At 37.0% G+C, this 19211-nt stretch overlaps 1 protein-coding gene and 1 non-coding gene across 3 annotated transcripts in view; both read right to left on the reverse strand.

Annotated features, from left to right (window-relative positions):
- Positions 1–19211, reverse strand: part of SPATA16 (spermatogenesis associated 16) — a 261852-nt gene that overhangs the window by 89612 nt on the left and 153029 nt on the right. For both annotated transcript variants that reach the window (XM_045386618.2, XM_045386617.2), the window contains exon 5: positions 5416–5500. In XM_045386618.2, the coding sequence (XP_045242553.2) occupies positions 5416–5500 (85 nt within the window). The remainder of the gene's footprint in view (positions 1–5415; positions 5501–19211) is intronic.
- Positions 3592–3692, reverse strand: LOC123572113 (small nucleolar RNA U13). The gene has a single exon (XR_006696449.2). It is a non-coding gene; the product is annotated as a small nucleolar RNA U13 (small nucleolar RNA).

Below are 19211 nucleotides of genomic sequence, written 5' to 3' on the forward strand. Positions count from 1 at the left end.
TAGAATATATGCTCCTTGAAGACAGGTGATGCCTATTTTGTTCACTCCTGTATCTCCAACATATACCCCAGTTTCTTACGTACAGTCACTAAATATTTGTTGAATGAGTATGAATGACAAATACAGTTTGAGAGTAAATAATAAAGGTATCCACCACCTTAAGAAGAGTCTGGACACTATTGCAAAGGTTTCAAGCTTGAATGACCATGATGCAGTTTATGGAGGCACTATATGACAATAACATTGTGGGTGCTATATTTTGCTTTGAGTGTTAGAAGCAGTAAATGCCTCCTGGTAGGCCTAATAGCAAAAAGAAAAGGGGTTGTTGCAATAGTGACAATGATGTAAAGAGAAGGAGTTGTAAAAGAGTCTTAGCCTGTGGTCTGTGAACCTTGAGGTCCATAGAAAGGCATTAGGGGCCCACAAACTATGGGCCATCTTTGAGCATGTGGCTGTGGAAAATCTTTTGTCTCTCAGTTCAGCCAGCTCCTCGTTTTGTCCTTTGAGAGTAGGACTAATCACGCCAAAGAGATATTTCTTTCTGGTAAGCTGCCTTTGGAAACCATATAGGCCATTGATAGCTATGAGATGGGAAACATTTCAATGCCAAGTGCAACTTGAATTGGATGGGAAGTCTTGGTGTTCTCTGCACAGATGGAAGACCTGTGAAGCTGGCACTGCCTCAGCCTCTGCTGCTTCACTGAAGAAAGATGCTCCACATGTCATGCTTTCTACACGGGCCTGTGTTGGTGTCAACAGCTCTTCCAGCAATCCCAAAAGAGGTCTTTCTACTGCTGTGAAAGTCTTCAGCTTCTTCGGAGCCAAGAGCTTGAATTAGTGCCTTTTCAGTAGATCTTTGTCAAGATACAAGAGCACACCATGAGGTTCTTTCCTTTTAGAGAAGTTTGTTGACAATCCAGAGAAGAGATTTAGATCTGATTTAGTTTGGTTGTTTTTTTTTTTTTTTTTTACAATTTTTTAAGAAAAAAGAAAACTCCTTCTTAGAATAATTTGATGGTGAGAAATTCCAGGACTAGTTTTGTAATGGCTGATATCTTAGGCACATAAATTAAACAAATCTTTTGATTGAAAATGCTGAAGTTACTATTAGAGATCCTGCCGAAAAACTATAAGCTTTTTTTTTTTGTGGCCAAGCAGCTACTCTAAATGAGGTGACTGAAGTCAAATAACAATATAGATTTTCCAACACTGAAGGTGAGACTGATGAAGACTTGAGAGTTTCTGGGGACAAAAATTTACAGACACTTGGCAAGTGGCTTATCTCTTATGAAGGTCCCTTTTTGTTCAGACAGCCTTAAAATGGAAACAAATTGCTGCCATAGGTAGCCTTGATGATATAAGCCTAACAAAGATGAACTCATTTACTCGAGGACAAAGGAAATGACGTATTATAAATTTTAGTTGAAAATTTTGGTAATTCTTGATTCATGCTGACCCATCTGAGATACTGTGTAGTATTGCAGCTCTAACTCCATTTGCTAGTAGAGACTTTGTGAATCAGGATTTTACCTGTTATTGACATTCAAATGAAATGTTGAAATTGATGCAATATGAAATATTTCAATTCCTTGATCTAGAAAAGCTACAAAAGCCTTCTCACAAGAGTGAGAAAACCATACTTTTCTGTAAATGCTGTTCTGGTATTCTGACTATGTATAGGAGATCAATTTCCAATCCAATGAGATGAAAAGTAAGCACATATTTCGTGTGTATGTGTTTATGAGTATTGTTCTAGGTGGATGCTTGTAAATGAATTAGATTCTCAGAGGGGTCTATAACTCAAAAAAATTAAAGGAAAAAAGAACCATAAAGGTAGGGGATGAGCTGATCAGGCAGCATGCCGCTGTTTAGTGGGGTTCCTCTGCACTCGTTTTGTGGGAGTTCTGTGATACGATTAGCTGTTACCTTTTCTCACTTCGCTGAGCAGTGCAGACCAGGGTTGGCTCTGTTATTCACATTACATGAGTTAAAGACACACACATGAAAACTTTTGTGCCTCAGAATGTGGTTGAAAGTGAATGCAGCAGGACAGAACAAGGGAGTGGAAGATGGAGTAAGCTTGCTTGCTTGTTTTCCTCATGTTATTAAAACTAGTCCTGGATGTAAGGAGCAGGGAGAGGTGGACTAGGGTTTAATATAAAGTTCTTCTTGTAATAAAATTAGTGTAGGACCAATATATAAACACTATAGGGCAGCTGTTTCAAAAATAGCTTAGTCTCAGCCCGACTTGGTACTTTCTATTTTGCTAATTAGTTCAGGAGTGTGGTGAGGTCTCCAGGTGTTCTCAAGGAGACTGGCTGATTACAGATGCCTGGATATCGGGTTGCAGAGGCATTGCGTGCAAGTACAGTCATGACAAGTTATTTTCAACCCTCTGTAGCTCTGAAGAGGTGACACTATTATAGAATAACTTGTGCAAACACTTATTCAAAGTGATATATCCCAGTGTGAGCTGTCATATAGTACAGTGCTTAATGCCTTTCTTTTCCTTGCTGCGTTGATGATATGAAAAATGTTCCTAATGCAATTGAAAGGTTCTTGAGTCCACCAAAGCAAAGGTCCATTCTTTTGCATCTGAGAATTTGTAAGTCAACCATGTATAAGAGTAAATATAGACATGTTCTCAAATTTTTACATTCTGAAGTTTTCCATTTCCTGTTAAGAAGAATAACCAACTAAAATAGTATGGATTTTATGTGGTCGAAAAGGAAGATATACAGTATAGTAACTTCTGGCAAAGGTGGTGAAAATAGTGTCTATCTATTTAACCTGAATGGATGCCTACAAAACTGCATGCAAATACAGTCTCTAGTCTGTGATGTTTGGGGACATTCTTCAAGTCATCAGTGAAATTGCTAGGGTGGATTGGGTAGTGGGGCATATATATCTTTAAAGATGGCATAGACTTGGCACTCTCTGGCAAGGATTAAATACCCCCTTCTGATTTGGGACAGAACAAGGTTTAGGGATTCGAATGTATACATTTGAATCAAGATCAAGGAGAGCGGTTAGCAGCAGGAAGTATATAATGGGTGAGTGAATGGTTTGTTGTGCTGATGTTGGGGCTTGATAGAGAGTGTTAATTTATAGAATTTATCTGCAGGAAGTGATTTCTAATTATGTTGCTTCTTTTTTCCTCAAAATTTGTGACATCATCTTTGGACTAAGATTTTGGATAAGATTTTAGTGCTAAAATGGGCTTTAAGAATAAATCTTCTCAAACACTTTGTTCCAGCCATTCTCACTTTCCAGTTAAAGCTCCTCTAGAGACTAACTTGCCCTAAGTTCAAGATCTAGTTAGTATTAGAACTTGTACCAAATCAGACCTGACTTCTAGACAAGAGCTCTTTTCTCTTACACCAGGTTATGTCCAATCAAGAGAAAGGGAATACAAAGAGAACTATTTTTTATCTTTTATTAATACATAATAGTAAAATATTCATTTTATTTCATTTTCTATCACAAACATGCATGCATTGGTAAGTGGAGATTATTTTCTTAGTCTGAGGTAAATAAAATAGAGATATTAATGTTCTCTGAAAGCTAAAGGAAACAGAAAAAGTTTTTTCACATCAGATGGATAATGTGATGACATAACAAGATTTGAAGGAGGTGTGTCTCATACGTGAGCGTAAAAACTGAATTATCACGCTTGCGAACCACAACATGGTCAGACAAACTTTTTATTTACGAAATCGCCAAGGTCTTACTTTGTCTTAGGTTATGCTGACACTAGATCTATTATTTTCTTAGTTCAATGTAGAAAACACGATAGGTACTCATATATATTTGTTTAATGAATAATTAAATTAAGTCAAGCATTCGCTGGGGACCTAGTATATGCCAGGCCTGCTGAATATTTTCCAGTCCTCAAGATTCACAGCTCCTTTCCCACCTCTCTTAAATCCTTTATAAAAGCCTCTGAAATCCTTATAAAAAAGTCCTCTTTGTATATCTATAGCCCATATTATTTGCTTATTTCTTCCATCTGGCATTTTTTAACAGCTATTTAGTTACATGTTCATCAGCGATTACTGCTGTTTGTATGTTCCAGATTCTCTTAGGAAAGTCTTAAAATTATCAGAGAAGTAATAGGTTGTTTTGGGATTAAACGTTTGTCTACTTGGAGATCAACATTTGTTTTTTTTATTTTAAAACAATCACAGAACTGAAGTATAATGGGACTAATCTAAATTTTTTTTAATAGAAGGTAAATTAATCTCCAGATAGAACCATGTGAGTTACTGGAAATTGTGTATGATAAACCTGACACTTTAATGTCTAATGAAGATAACATATAATATAGAGAGACAAAAAACTAGGGACCAAGACACAGTAGTGAAAATGTAGGGGGAAGAAAAAAGACAGGAAAAAACCAGGAAGCTTCAAAAGGCTGTTGATGATTATTTCTTACTTTACAGTTAGTGGCTTAGAACATCTTATTCTGGTTGGTTCAAAATGTTCACATTCAATTAAATTAAAACATCTTGAAATACAAGGAAAAAGCTCCACACAGTCTGGAGAAGAGAAGACATGGAGGAGAAAGTTGGCTTTTGTAGTTGATATTCAAATATTTATAATAACTTCATTGGAAATGGGTTTCATGTGGTTCATGTGGACTCACTAGAAACAACGGGATGGAAGTTTAAGGGAGCAGAAATTCACTTTAAATGAAGAAAACAGTTTAATAGTTAGCAAACCAGATGTTATTTTTGTGGGGGTTAAGTGAGCTCTTCATTTTGGGTATACTTCAGCAGAAACTTATTGACAGCTTGTTGGTGAAGGGTAAAGCAAGAACAGATTCATGTCTTATAAATGAGATTGAACTAATAAATCCAAAATTATTCTTATATGTCTAAGAAATTATTACTTTCATCTTGGCATCTGATTGACCTTTGGTATGACTTCTTGCTGCCATTTTGAATAATAAATTAGAAACAAGATTTGCAATTTGCTATTGGTTGTTTCAAATAGTAAATAGTAAACAAATACATCTGATCTTTGCATTTTTCCTTTATTATGTAATTAATATTACTTCTAGCATCTGTTTTTACAGGCCATAGATCAATAAGAATCTATGAAAATACAATGTTCATATTTTAAAAAATCCTATTATTATAATAGCAAGCCTGGAAAAGTAGTTCCTGGGATCTCTAAAATTTATATTGAGTTGTAAAACTGAAGTATGGGCCATGGGTTAACAACCTTGAATTTTGCCCCTAGAATTACTCTTAGAAAATCTACTTCATTATAAATACATTATTATTCAGTAGCTTCCTTCTGATTGATATGCCCAGAGCTACCTTTCCCTGCAGTCTTTTAAGTACCAATCTTTCATTTTAGCTCTAAAAATGAGATGGGTTTCTCCTCCCTAGTTGGGACATCAATTTTTACCTGCCAATACAGTTTGATGAGCTTGCTTATGCTCTGTTCCCTTCCTCCACCAAGCCAGAACATGTAGTCAGCAATCATGGCACTCCTAAGAACAAGGACAGATTTAAAAAAAAAAAAAAAAAAAAACAAATGTATAGGACAGAAGGAAAACCATAACAGGCACTATATACAAATATGGAGGAAGATAATTTTTAATGTATAAATTTGTCTAGACTAATATTAAGCAAAACACAAAGCACATTTTAGAATGTTGAAAGTAGGGTTTTTTTTGGGGGGTAGATAAACCAAAACTATAAAAGAGAAGCAATAAGCTATTTGTCTTCTAGGTGGTTTTAAATTTGTACAGTATAAGAATATTTAAAGATTATGAGATAATGTTTTGTTTTGGTTGGCCTATATTAAGCTTCAAAGCACTTACAGAGTGACACAGATTTTAGGAACTTTTAGGTCTTCAAACCTAGCATAGCATATATAGCTAACTATTAGATTGGTATTTAAGCATATCTCAGACTTTATCTGAGTTAAATATTATTCACTTCTTATTAGTCTCCTGAAAATGGAAAATAAAAAAAATCTCCAATTCAAGGAAGAATCCTCTCCCCACAAATTTGTGTGTAATTGAATTGATTTTAATGCCTAGTGTGTACCCTTGCTGCATTAGTCTTATTAAGTTGAGGGGATATTAAAAACTATTGTGCAATGGATATTAATTCATTACTTAGTACCCTTTGGATAAACAGTTTACTTTTATGACTATTTCTCTGCTAGGTCTCTCTATTTCTTTCTCCAGAGATTCCAGATCCAATTAAATGTGACTACAAGTAATTCCAAATTGTCACGTTAGCCAATTAAACATGTAAGAATCCTGTGTACCTAATCACTAGTACCAAAAGTTTATTTATTTAAGTAGAGCTGTGACTGTGTACCCCTGAATGTTTTTGTTATCTTTGCCTGCAGATATGTGTAGTTTCTTGACATCATTGTAAATTGAATTAGAAATTTTCCTTTTCTAAATATAAGTTGTCTAAGGCATAGCAGCTATAAACTTACTCTTTTTAAATAATTTAAATGTTTAGATTCTTCTTCAGGATAGAGAAAAATCAGGACTCTAAAAATCAATGGTGGAAACAAATACCACCAACTGGAGGATTATTTAGCTCTCTCTCTCTCTCTGTCTCTCTCTCTCTCTCTCTCTCTCTCTCTCTCTCTCTCTATATATATATATATATATATATATTATATATATATAACACACGTAGTATTGGAAAGAAGCTGCCCACTGACATTTCAAAATAAATGACAATAATTTAAGAATAGCTAATATTTTAAGAATCCTTTTATATTTTCCAAAGCTCTTAATGATAAGGTAAAGAGAGGTAGGAGGTTTTGATGTTGTGTGAATATGAATGGGACAGAAACAAGGTATAAAAATCATGGACTGTAGAGGAACAAAAGTGTATTTCAAATGTTTACATTGTGATAGAAGCACATGGAAACATTTTCCTTTCTTAACAACCTAAAAAGAAAGTTTACTTGACATGGAGGTGCCTGTTATTTAATAGAATTTCATTTAATAAATTCTGAATTTAAGAAATCAGTGGAAAATATAGAAATTTTACTTTCAAGGACAACATGCCCTATATTTATAGAAGTAGGGTACACTTAGGTGACAATTTGGTCTGCAATATGATTCCTTCTACCATTAGCATTTGGATTTACAAATATGGTTCAACAAACATTGCTTAAGAAGTATCCGCCATTAGTTAAATCAAGGGTGGGCAAACTTTTCCTGTAAAGGGTCGATAGTAACTATTTTAAGTTTTGTGGGCCATGTAGTTTCACAACTACTCAACTTTGCTTTGCAGAAGCAGCTATAGACAATACATAAACCAGTTAGTGTGACTGTGTTCCAATAAGATTTTATTTACAAAAAACAAATTGGAGTAGTTTAACTCTAACATAAGAAAATTAGTAGGTTGATCAAGCCATGGTGGGCATTTATATAGCTGTCAATCAATATCCGATGCCAGCATGCACACATTCCAGCCACAGGTCCCCTTAGATATTTCAATCTGCTATTTTCTCTTCAAGGGACAATATAACATGCACTAATATTACCGAGCAGAGTCCAGTAACTAAACTTCACAATTTGAAACACACAAAAAATGTAAAAGATAATTCTGGATCATAGACACAGTGGCTGGAGTCAAGTAAAAGATAAATTGATAAGAATTTTTATAATGTTAGTTATTGTCATTTTTGGGTTAGGACAATTGTGAAAGAGAAGGAGGTAGATCACCCCAGTGGGTTTCCAAGGCTTTCTTGATTTTTTAATGCTTTTGGTGATTTGGTTTTGTGTTCACTGTTGTAAAATTAGAATTTTTAGCATTTTTATTAATGTTTTGCAAAAGTTGCTTTTTCTATAATTATATGTTGTCACATTGTTTGCTACATTCTTAAGTGTGCTTTTTCACCTGGGGGCTCAAGTCTTTTTTTAAAGGAACACAACTCCAAATTTATATTGAAACCATGAAGAATTAAGATGCATTGAAATTCCTTACCTGCCATACCTCAGTGAAGCATATGTTTTATAAGAGCAAAAGGATACTAAAGTTAAATAACAAAAAATGATTTCCTAAAGCTCCATATTAGCTGAGATATATTTCATAAGTATAATGTATTTCTTTCAATACCTGGCATGTATTCATAGAGCTGTGTTCATGTTTGGAACACAATTTAGATTGTAGTTGCTCCAAGCCCCTTTTTCTTCCCCGTGGAAATGGTAGCTGTGCTTTTACCACCCACCTTCCTTTGTCTGGTTCTCTATTGTAGCTCTGCCCTACTGCTCAGCCCTCATGAATCGGTGAAAATTGGTGAAATGATATTAAAAGTGCATGGAAATAACATTGTGTCATGCAACATTTGTGAGGCAAGAGCCATGGGGTTTTCATCATGCTGAATTTATAAAAAGCAAGATAATTAATTGATCAACCCACTGAGCATCCATAAGGAGTCAAGTACCATGTGAGATCCTGGTTCCAGCAGACTCATCCCATGAATCAAATGTAAACAGTAACCCATCATTCTTTCTATTCTCCTTCAGGTATCCCTCTACCATTAGAACAATATCTAGGTGCTAGCTTCCAACTATTTTCATTTCATTGTCATGATTCTATTCATCTTATTTTCATTAATGTACTGAATGCTGTACCTGCACTGGAGCTATAAGATCATGTAAGGCAAATCTTTTTAACTGATAGTCGGTGGCTTAACATCTGCTAATTTTGAGGCTTTACGAAGTGATAAGCACCATGTTAAGCACTTTATGGAGCAGAGTGTAAACCTAACCCATCTACTTCTGCACTAGATCTCATCCAATTGCATCTACTCATGGAAACTGCTCCACCAAGTCTCTCACTCTTCTAGTTTCTTCTCTCTCTTTTCATTTCTCATTTTCTCCTGGAGCTTTTCTGCCAGCATACACAAATGCTGTTGTTTCTTCCTTTTAAAACAAAACAAAACACCCCAAAAGCTTCTCTTGCTCCGTGTCCTCCATTCCAATTATCACCTGAATTCTTCCCTTCACTATTAAAAAGCAAACTGGAAAGCCTCGCACTCTTGAAAAAGCTGTGTGCTTTCTCTACTTGTAATTTTTCTCTTCCCGTTGTCTCTGCGACTCACTCCAGCAGAGCTCATTCCCACCACGTCACTGAAACTGCTCTTGTCCGTACCACTAATAGTCTCTGTACTGCCCAATGTAATGGTTTAATTTTCAATCTTCATTTTCTATGCATTCTCAGGTGCAAGTCATACAATAGCTCATGCCCTCATCCAGTGTACACTCTCCCACTTGGCTTCCACTGTGCCATTATTTTGGATTTTCCTCCTATCTTTCTGGTTGCTCTTTTCAGCCTTCCTTGCAGTTATCTTCTCATCTTCCTAGATTCCTAACTTTGGAGTGTCTCAGGATGCAATGCCTGGACCTTTTCTCTGTGTTTCTTGGTGAATTCATCAGTTTCATGGTTTTAAATAGCATCTATACATTGACAAGTCTTATATGTATATCCTGAGGCTAAACCTCTTCATGGATCTGCAGAATCTTGTAGAAACTGTCTTTTAGACATCTCTACTTAGACACCTAAAAGGTATGAAATTTAACTTAATCACACTGGAGACACAGATCTTCCTTACTTCATCTCCCCAACCTCTAGTAGTCTCCATCTATCTAATTTCTCAGACAAAAAACCTTGGCATCACCATCGACTCCTCTCTGTCATATTCCCTATCCATTGCAAGATAAAATCCTGGTCAGGCTCTCTTTAACCTACATGAGAATCTTGCCACTTCTCACCATCTCCAGCATTATCATCTGGTCCATAATCTCTCACCTGGATTACTGCAACGGCTCCATGCTTCTCCATCAGTTTATTCTCAACACAATAGTCAGACTGATCCCATTAAAATTAGGGTACTAGAGCAGGTCACTCCTGTGCTTAAAACTGCAAAGCTTCCTGTCTCTCTCGGAGTAAAAAACTAACCTCTTTATAATGGCATTTGAGTCCTGTATCATCTGGACACACGTTGCTTCTCTGACCTCATTTTCAACTACCTTCTTCTTAGCTCACTCTGCTCCAGACAGGGTCCATCCCGCTGTCCCTCACAAAGAATGGCCATACTGTTGCTTCTGGGATTTTGCACATGACAGTCCTTCTCCTGAAATGCTCTTTCCCTATACATTCTTGTGACTCTCTTGCTCACCTCCTTCGGTCTTTGTAGGTGTCATTTTCTCAGTGAGAACTACCCTGACCAGATTCCAACACTATTCATACCCTCACTTGTTGTGCTTTTTCCATGCTACTTATCACCATTCAACATAAAGTTTATTTCGTTTGTATTAGTTTTGGTGGTGTTTATTGCTGTCTTCCCTTACTGCAGGGTCAGCAGATTATGGTCTGTGGGTCCCATCTGGTCTGCTACCTGTGTTTATAAATTACGTGTTAATGGAACACAGCAATGCTCATTCATTTGTGCACTGCTTACACATTGTCTATGACTGCTTTTGTGCAACAATGGCAGAGTTGAGCAGTTGCAAAAGAAATCCTATCTCTCACAAAGCCAAAAATATTTGCTATCTGACTCTTTACTGGAATGTAAGGTCCCCAAGGGCAGAGATTTTTGTCTGTTTTATTCACTGCTGTATCCCCTGTGCCTAGAAAAGTGCCTGTCATGGTAGTCACGCAATAAATATTTGTTGAATTAACAACTATGCATTATCTTATTTATTTATACAAATTCAAAAAATTGAATTCTATCTTACAAAGAGCCTGAGACGAACAGAATTACATGGCTTACTAGCATTCTAGCAGAAGCAGTCTGGCCTTAGAGCTATCTCACAGTCCATATTGAAGAGAATGCTTTTGTAGTGAAAGTGGCATGGTAGTGGAGCGACAGAATGGGCTTTGTCAGTCTAATTTGTCCAATGCAAAATTTAGCTCATATGAGAGTTTAATGAATGCTAATTGATGCTGATGTATTTATGGCATAAATTGAAGAGGAAAGGTATTGGGAAACACATTGGCCCAATATGTTGTATCTAAAATTATTTTTTACATGATGCCTTCAGTCATATGTCAGCAGTTATTGCTTTCCCACAAGGAAATGTTCACATTTTATTTACTTAATATATCTGTTAAGTATAAAAGGGCCAGAATCTGGTTTTTAAATATATACACATATAAAATAAAAGGTTTTTATTTTATGAACTCAGCTTATTGTGAATCAAATTTTGTTTCTATAGAATGGCAAATACACAATAAAATAATGTGACATATTATTATTAATCAAATAGGTACCAGTTTTATTTGCTTATTTGTAATGAATACCACAAAAGGATTATGAGTACAAGCACATTTATGTTAGGTGCTTTTACAGATTGAATATTTCTAAACAGACTGTGCAATTCTAAGAGTATAAGAAAATACTATTGACATGTCTCAAGGCCTATGTTCAGATTCAAAATTTATAACATTTCTACTCAGTGTGGCCACATGGTGGTGTAAAACAATAAGATATGAGTAAACAAAAAAAATCACAGCACACAATCAGCTGTGTGGTCTCATTGGGCTGACTGGCTGAGACCTTGAAAAGTCATTCCGTTCATCACCTTGCCTTTAGGCAGGATCACACTTAAACCTTTCAAATGAGACTGATGAGAATCTATTCTGTTTTAAAGACCTCCACAGAAGGACATTGCTCTGCTTTCCTCACTGATTCCAGAGTTTCACAGCCATAAATAGCATCTTCTGCAGTTTTAGTCTGCTGGCTTTAGTTCTTTCTCCAGTGTTAATGCAACTCAACTACGCCATATTCTCTGAATAGAAGTTCTAAATATCCTCACAATAATTTATTAATCTTCTTTTCCCTATGTTAATTAATTAACCCCAGTCGCTTCCATTTTCTCAAAAGTGTCCTTTTTTTTTTTTTTTGCCTTGAGTCAGTTTTGTGGTTGCATTTCCAATTTATTTAAGTTTCTCTTTTTCTGCCTTCTACAATTGGAAATTGAACTCTCACAAGTCTAAGGATAATCCGTTATCTTTATATGCATCTATTTCATTTACGTAATTGTATAGGTACTTCTTAAAGGTGTGTGTATGAGATCGAACTACAGAATTCTTTTGTATTATCAATATGTTTAGGAGGTTGTTTCCTTTCTCCTGTACTTAAAAAAGCTCAAGAACATATATATGTACATTGTTCATTTTAGATGAATTAATATTGATGCAGAGTATGTTTTTCTTTTGAATATAAGTACACACTAATGTTAAAGATGATATTCTTATGGGGAGAAGAGCTAAACTAGTAAATTCATTCAAGCCAACACACACACACACACTCACACACACACACCCACGAAACATTTTTATGTAGGCTCATATATTTTCCACACAGCAGCCAGTCACAAATGTTCTTTCAAAAAATGTAAAGGAAAATTACCTCAAAACCCAAGCTCCTACGGTAGCCTCCAATTCTTAACAGGCTGTTTCCTCTTCAACACATTTTCCATAACCCTCCGGTCAAGCCCCCAACCCCACCCCTTGGCCCCGCCCTGCTATTCCTAAACCAGAACTTTGTGCTTTTTCTAAATAAGCTTCACATTTTGTCATTACCTCTGTTTACTTGCTTATTGCCTCCTTTCTCTAGTCCTGTGCTGTCCAATATGGGAACAACTAGCCATCTGTGGTTATTTATATTTAAATGAATTAAAATTAAAATTTTGAATTTAGTTTCTTGGGTACACAAGCACATTTCAGGTGCTCAGTAGCCCTATGTGGCTGGTGGATATCATCCTGAATGACACAGAATATCTTCATCATCTCTGGAAGTTCTATCTGACAGTGCTGATCTAGACTGTAAGCTACCGGAGCCTACCATTACAGCGCCTCCTACAACACCTGGTAATAGTTGTTGCTCAGTAAATTTTAAATAAACACTTTGTCTATTTAAGTGATCAGTAATTCATATGTGCTGTGTTTGGGCTTTCCCTCAGTTATCCATCTTCCTTCCCCCTTACTGCCTGCCCCTAGTCATTTGACAATAATTCACAGGGAGACTCAGCTTCGGGAATGCTCTGGGTTCAGGTGTTTCCGTAGTTGGTGGTCATTGAAGAAGTTTTTCGGTCTCTGGACTTTTGTAACAAGCCTTCTTCTATGCCTAATTGCCTGACTCTAATATCTGGAAATTTTTCCTGAGACTGAGTCTTTACCTATTGCAGCCCAAATCGAGTTTATAGGTTCCTGCCTTGATTATAATTCTAGATTCTGATGATTATTGGAGTTCTAGCCATGCTCCTGCATGACTAACAGGTCATTGATGGGAATTTTCCTTGAGGTTTACTGCCTGCCTGCTAGTCTGAAGTTTCAAATATTGCCTGTTCCTAGATTCTCAACTGGTAACAACAAACAACAACAGTACTACTACTACTATTTGTAACAGCAGCCGATATTTACTGAGAGCTTACCATGTACATAGCAAATGCTTTTACATCTCATTTAATTCCTAAAACCAAGCTATAACTTGAAGAAGCTGAGATTTAAGGAAGTTAATTTTCTAAAAAGTAGATGGCAGAGTCAGGATTCAAGAGTCAGGATTCAACTAGATATATGGGGTGCCTGATGCTAATTTTATGTCAAGCTGTTGACTGTTGGTGTACTCTCTAAAAGCTATGTTCACTGTGGCTGATTAAACTGTGTGTAATGCTATCGCCTGGTGACGCCTGGTCCTCCTCCCTTATCCCCCACTCATGCTTGTCTCACTAGCAGACATGTCCTATCCTTAGTTCTGACTTATTAATATAACATGGTCAATTTTTTTTCTTTTCTGGCTGTGTCAAGAGAGGTGTTATTATATCTACAGAAAATATATGCCTGATTGAAGAGGAATGGATAAATAGAACTCATTTCAGATATTTTTATGAAGATTTATTTTTGATTTCTTTTCTGTGTGGAGCCCAAAATCAGCAAATGTTTCTTGTTTTATTATAATAGGCAAGATTTGGAGTCATGGCAACATGCAAAAAGTATGAAGACACGATGCTGATCTCTATGAGCTTCCAATTGGGCTATCAATATGACGTCCATATTTAGCATATTTGACATGCCAAAATATCAGGCATTTTATATCCACAAAGAACCATGCAAATGTTAAGTACATTATGTTAACTAAGAAGTACAGATCATAAGTGCTATAGAATTTTAAAGAGGAAAACGATTACTTTTTACTGTAATGGAATTTTCAGTGCTGAGACCTGAAGAATGGCTAGCATTCTTTTTAAACGGTAATGAAGAAAAGGTAGCATTTTTTTTTTTATTTGGTTGGGGAGCAGGGACACTTCACATGCTAGGGAATTGAAAGTAGAGGTATTAATGCAGAATCTTAGGAGAAGCAGAGGGTTTGTGTAGAGGAATAGAGAGGGGACAAAGCTAGAAAATTATGTTGGGGACAGATTATGATAAACCTCGGATTTCAGGCAGATGAATTTAAACTTCATTCTATAGATGCAAGGGACAATTGAGTTTTTGGAGGGAGGTAACATGGGAACTTCTAGTTTAAAAATCTCAGCCATTGCTAGTCTGGATTTAATAATGGGAAGGAGGTCTTACCTGGCCACGACCTGCCAGGCTTGTGTTTAATAGGGACAGTGACACTCTCTAGCTATATTGGGAACAATCCAGGGTTATCTGTATTTTGCTTTTTAGGTATGAGTTTATAAGTGGTGTCCTTAATATCTAGACCCCATTTGCTCTCTGGAATGAAGAAGATTGTCTTACCATGTACATTGCTAAGCTCTCGGTAAATATTGATTGGCTGCTGTTACAAATAGTAATAGTAGTATTACTGTTGTTTGTTGTTGGGTCCTGATAGGGCCATATGGATATAGGAAGGCATCTAAATACATATGAGTACTGGATTTGTATTTGCATATTTAATGAGTTTCCCTGTTCCACAAAGATGAGGATACTAAGATGGATCAGCCATTCCTATCATTAAGGTCTAATGAGGAAGGAAATATAATTATATCACAGTGAGTAAAGTGGATAAATCAATATATGTACTAAAGCAGCTGAGAGGGTTGGTGGTATTCAGGGAGGGGGACCTGGGTCAGCTTAAAATGATGAATAGGAGTTAGCCAAGCAAAGAGAGCCTAAGCCCGAGAAGGGCATTCTGGGCTTAGCATACAACTTGAACACAGGTGCAGAGGTTAGAAGCAGGAGGAAGAGCAGGAAACTCCAAAAGTACCATCTTGCTGCATTTTGAGCAGGGGAGGGAAGGCAGAGGAAAGGCATAAAGAAGGCTGGATTTCATCTCGTGGGTAATGGGGAACTGTTGTATGGTATTAAATAGAAAGCGATTCTGTGGTTGAGAGAGAGAACCTTGATAACGCTTTAGAGGATGTATTTGAGTGAGAAGACTGGAGGTGGGAGGTGATTACAGGAATTCTGGGGGACAGCAGACAAGTCTAAACTAGGGCAGTGACTATAAGAACATAGGAAATGGAGATAATGACACCATTCTTAAGGACAAAGTCAACTAACAAGGAATGTAAGGAGAAGGCATTTTTGAGCTTAAATGTGGTACATTCCAGGTCCTGTGTGATTTAGTCTCAGACTAGGGTGGGCTTTCATAGAGGAAGAGGCATTGAAGAAGTTATTGTTCCTATTAATAGTCCTATTAATCTTGTGAGGAAAGGAAAACCTAAAACTGACTTCTTTCCTTTTCCAGATGAATGAACTAATATCTGATGCTCAAGGAAACCATAAATGATAAAACGCTAATGGGCTCGGCCTGAAGCCAACTGTGTAACTCTTCGATGGAGACTCACTGGTAATCACAGGCCAGTAGTCAAATTAAATAATCTGTTGCTCTGATTCTCTGGAGTGTTGATGGTACCTGGTAAGCCTTAGAGACGCTTCCTTAGCACTCATTTTTCAAGAGCTCCTCCTGGAGCATCCCCACAGGGAATTTTTCCTACCAGTGACCTGTCTCCTGCCCCACCATATCCCGGATTACCCTCCCATGATGGAGAGTCAAGCATCCATTCTTGGAACATTTCCCTACCAGCAGAGGGAACCCTCACCTTCCGGTATGAATGGAAATCCGGAATGTAGGGTTCTCCCATCTTGAACATGATCCTGAAATTTTATTTAATGTTTTGTGGGATCAAAGGAAAGGGAACAATTAGCAAAAACTGAAAAATGTCATATTAGGTCATGCTGAAAGGGGACAAAAGCTAGAGGAGAGCCTGGCTGTACAAAAATAGGCAATCCTGAATTTAACTTTGCTTTCAGTTATTCACAGCAGTAGTTTCTGGAGCCAATATAAAATGTAAAGCAGTTGGAAATAAGAGGACTTAGAGCAGAAAATAAACCCATTCACAGCAGAGAAACAGCTTACAGAGAAAGTAGCCAGAACTAACTATCTTGTTACTCTCTAGAAGTAAAGAAATCAAAGCACAATCTTAAGGCTTGTAGCAAGTCGAGGGGTGTGGCTTGCACTCCATCTCCTGATCTCTGCTTGGGTAGGAAAAAAATCCCTCCGAAGATACAGAGATTATACAGCCTGATAAAATATCCTGATTATTTAGCAAATAGTGCAACTCAACCACAGTCATAAACTCTGCTACCTATTTCTCAAGAGCCTGAGACCTGTAGGCAAAGAAGGAGAGAGTGAGGAAAACAGTGATTAGCCAGCATAGGCAGGCCCTGATATGGTAAACTGATTCTTTGAAACTTGGAGTCCATTTTCTAATAGAACCAAAGTATCTTATACACTGTTGTAAGGTTGTCAAGGCAGCCTACAAATATCGGTTTAAACCAGTTTACTGAAATGATACACGTTTATCAGTTATGCAATGTTTTGCCAATGAAATAAAACTAAATAAAAGGGTAAAGTGACTTAAAACGTCTGAATTTTTAAACTGAGTAGAATCAGGTTTCCTTTTCAGTGTTTCTCAACTGCAGTCACTCTTGTAAACTTTAGGTAGCTACACTGTGTATTGTGTGGGCTGTCCTGTGCATTGCAGGAAGCTGTGTTTCTAGGCGCCCCCTCAACATGCCAATCGTGCTTACCAGTTACTTTGGCCACCCAAATACCCTCACTCACTTTCCAAGAGATGGGGAGGGGCTCAGATCCACTCAGAGATGTTCATGGAGATTCTGAAGAGGAGGCACATTAAAGGTTGATGGAATGGATGCTTAATATTTTGAAGTTGAATTTTACTTTATAACACTTTTTTTTTGTCTTTTTTGAGATGGCGTTTCACTTTTGCCACCTAGGTGCAATGGCGTGGTCTTGGCTCACTGCAACCTCCACCTCCCTGGTTCAAGTGATTCTCCTGCCTCAACCTCCTGAGTAGCTGAGATTACAGGCACCCACCACCACGCCTAGCTAATTTTTTGTATTTTTAGTGGTGAGGGGTTTTCTGCATGTTGGCCAGGCTGGTCTCGAACTCCTGACCCCAGGTGATCCACCCGGCTCAGCTTCCCAAAGTGCTGGGATTACAGGTGTGCACTCTGCCAAGATAGAGGACAGCTGTAAGATAACATATAAACATGTGCTAATTTTTATGAATTATATATATTCAGAGCAGACATCAGGCAGAATTATGATGTGCTTAAACTTGCTTTCAGCACTTTTCTAGACCCCTTTGAATAGTCCATGTCTCTGCTCTGGGATCTTCTTTCTTTCCAATGTGCTCTGCTTGTACTAAAATCTTCCACTGTGAAACCCACCTAGGCCTGGTCCCTCAGGACAGTATTATAGGATTCAATCTTTCCCTCTCTCAAATATCCATCCAAGTGTATCAACTCTGTATCTAATTTTTTCAAGTACACAGTACATCTAGAGATAAGTAGGTAATTTCAGAGGCATCAAAAAATATTCTGGCTCACAAATCTTTCCCTCAGTGACTTAAACTGCCATAAAATGACAGTTACTTCTTTAGGTTGAGATATTAAGTGGTATTGCACATTTGTGTTTCATTGGAAGGTGAAGGTATTATTTCTTCTTAATAATTTTGAATAAATTATTTTTCATCAGAATAACAGAAAGACAATACGGCATATAGGTTGAAAACTCTGACTTGGGAGCTAGACAGCTTTTGTTTGAATCTTAATCCTGTCATTTCCTGGCTGTGTAACTTTGGTCAAGTTACTTAACCTATCTGAGCCTCAGTTTCATCATAGTACAATGTGGATAATAATAGTTGCCAACCTCATAGAGTTGTCAGGTGGAGTAAATGCCCTGTTAAATGTAATGCATATTAGCAGTGCCTGATACTTGGGAAGTACTCAGTAAGTGGTAACTTCCCAGTTAATATTCTGCCCAAGTCTTAACACTGATAGTTTGGAAAATAAAATACACATTGACTTGTTGAAAAGTTTATACCCAAATAGGCTTACTGAGATTGCTTCGAAAGGGTATTATCTCGTTATTAAAATTTTTTCTTGAGCTTGCAAAATTTACACAAGCTTACAACTAACACAGGTAGTGTAGGTTTGTGAGTCCACAATGAGAATGCCATTTCTTTGGTGCAGCCTTCTTTAACCTTTATTACATTTAACCCTTGAATATTCTTGTTTTCTACTCTGTCATAACACTTTGCTTATGTGATCGCTTAGAGCCCTCTAACTCTCTCTTTTAAATTAGCTATTGGTATTCTTTAAAGCCATCTTCAGTAGAAAGCAATTTGCTGGAGGTCAGGGATCATGTCTCACTTACTATGAATTCACCAAATGCTTGAACAGTGCAGGCATATGCCATGTGATTATTAAATGAATGAATAATTATAAGCTCTACAGGGGCAGGGATTTTTGAAGTTTTGCTCCTTGCCATCTATATCAGCAAGTATCTAGAATGGTGATTGGGACATAGTAAGTGAATAAACATTTGCTAAGTGATTTTGTTAAATGAAGGGAGGCACAGATGTGCTGTTGAAGTAAAAATGGGATTCTATATATTAAACCAACATTTTCACTGATTACATTAAACGTTTTGAGATATATTCCTCCAGAAAAAAATTCGCACTGGGGAAACAAACTATAATACATAAACTAGTACATTTACTTGCTCGTTTGGAAATATTTCTCTGAGGCAGGGGAGGACAGTGATGGTCAGTATTCATAAGCTATAGTCTCCTGTCTCTAGCCATAGGTATCACTTCATTCATTCAACCAAAAGCTATTGACCTCTTGCTTCACGAAGGGCACTGTGGCTGATGATGGGCCACATGAGACACGAAG

The sequence above is a fragment of the Macaca fascicularis genome, chromosome 2, assembly GCF_037993035.2.
Source record: "Macaca fascicularis isolate 582-1 chromosome 2, T2T-MFA8v1.1".
NCBI lineage: Eukaryota > Metazoa > Chordata > Mammalia > Primates > Cercopithecidae > Macaca > Macaca fascicularis.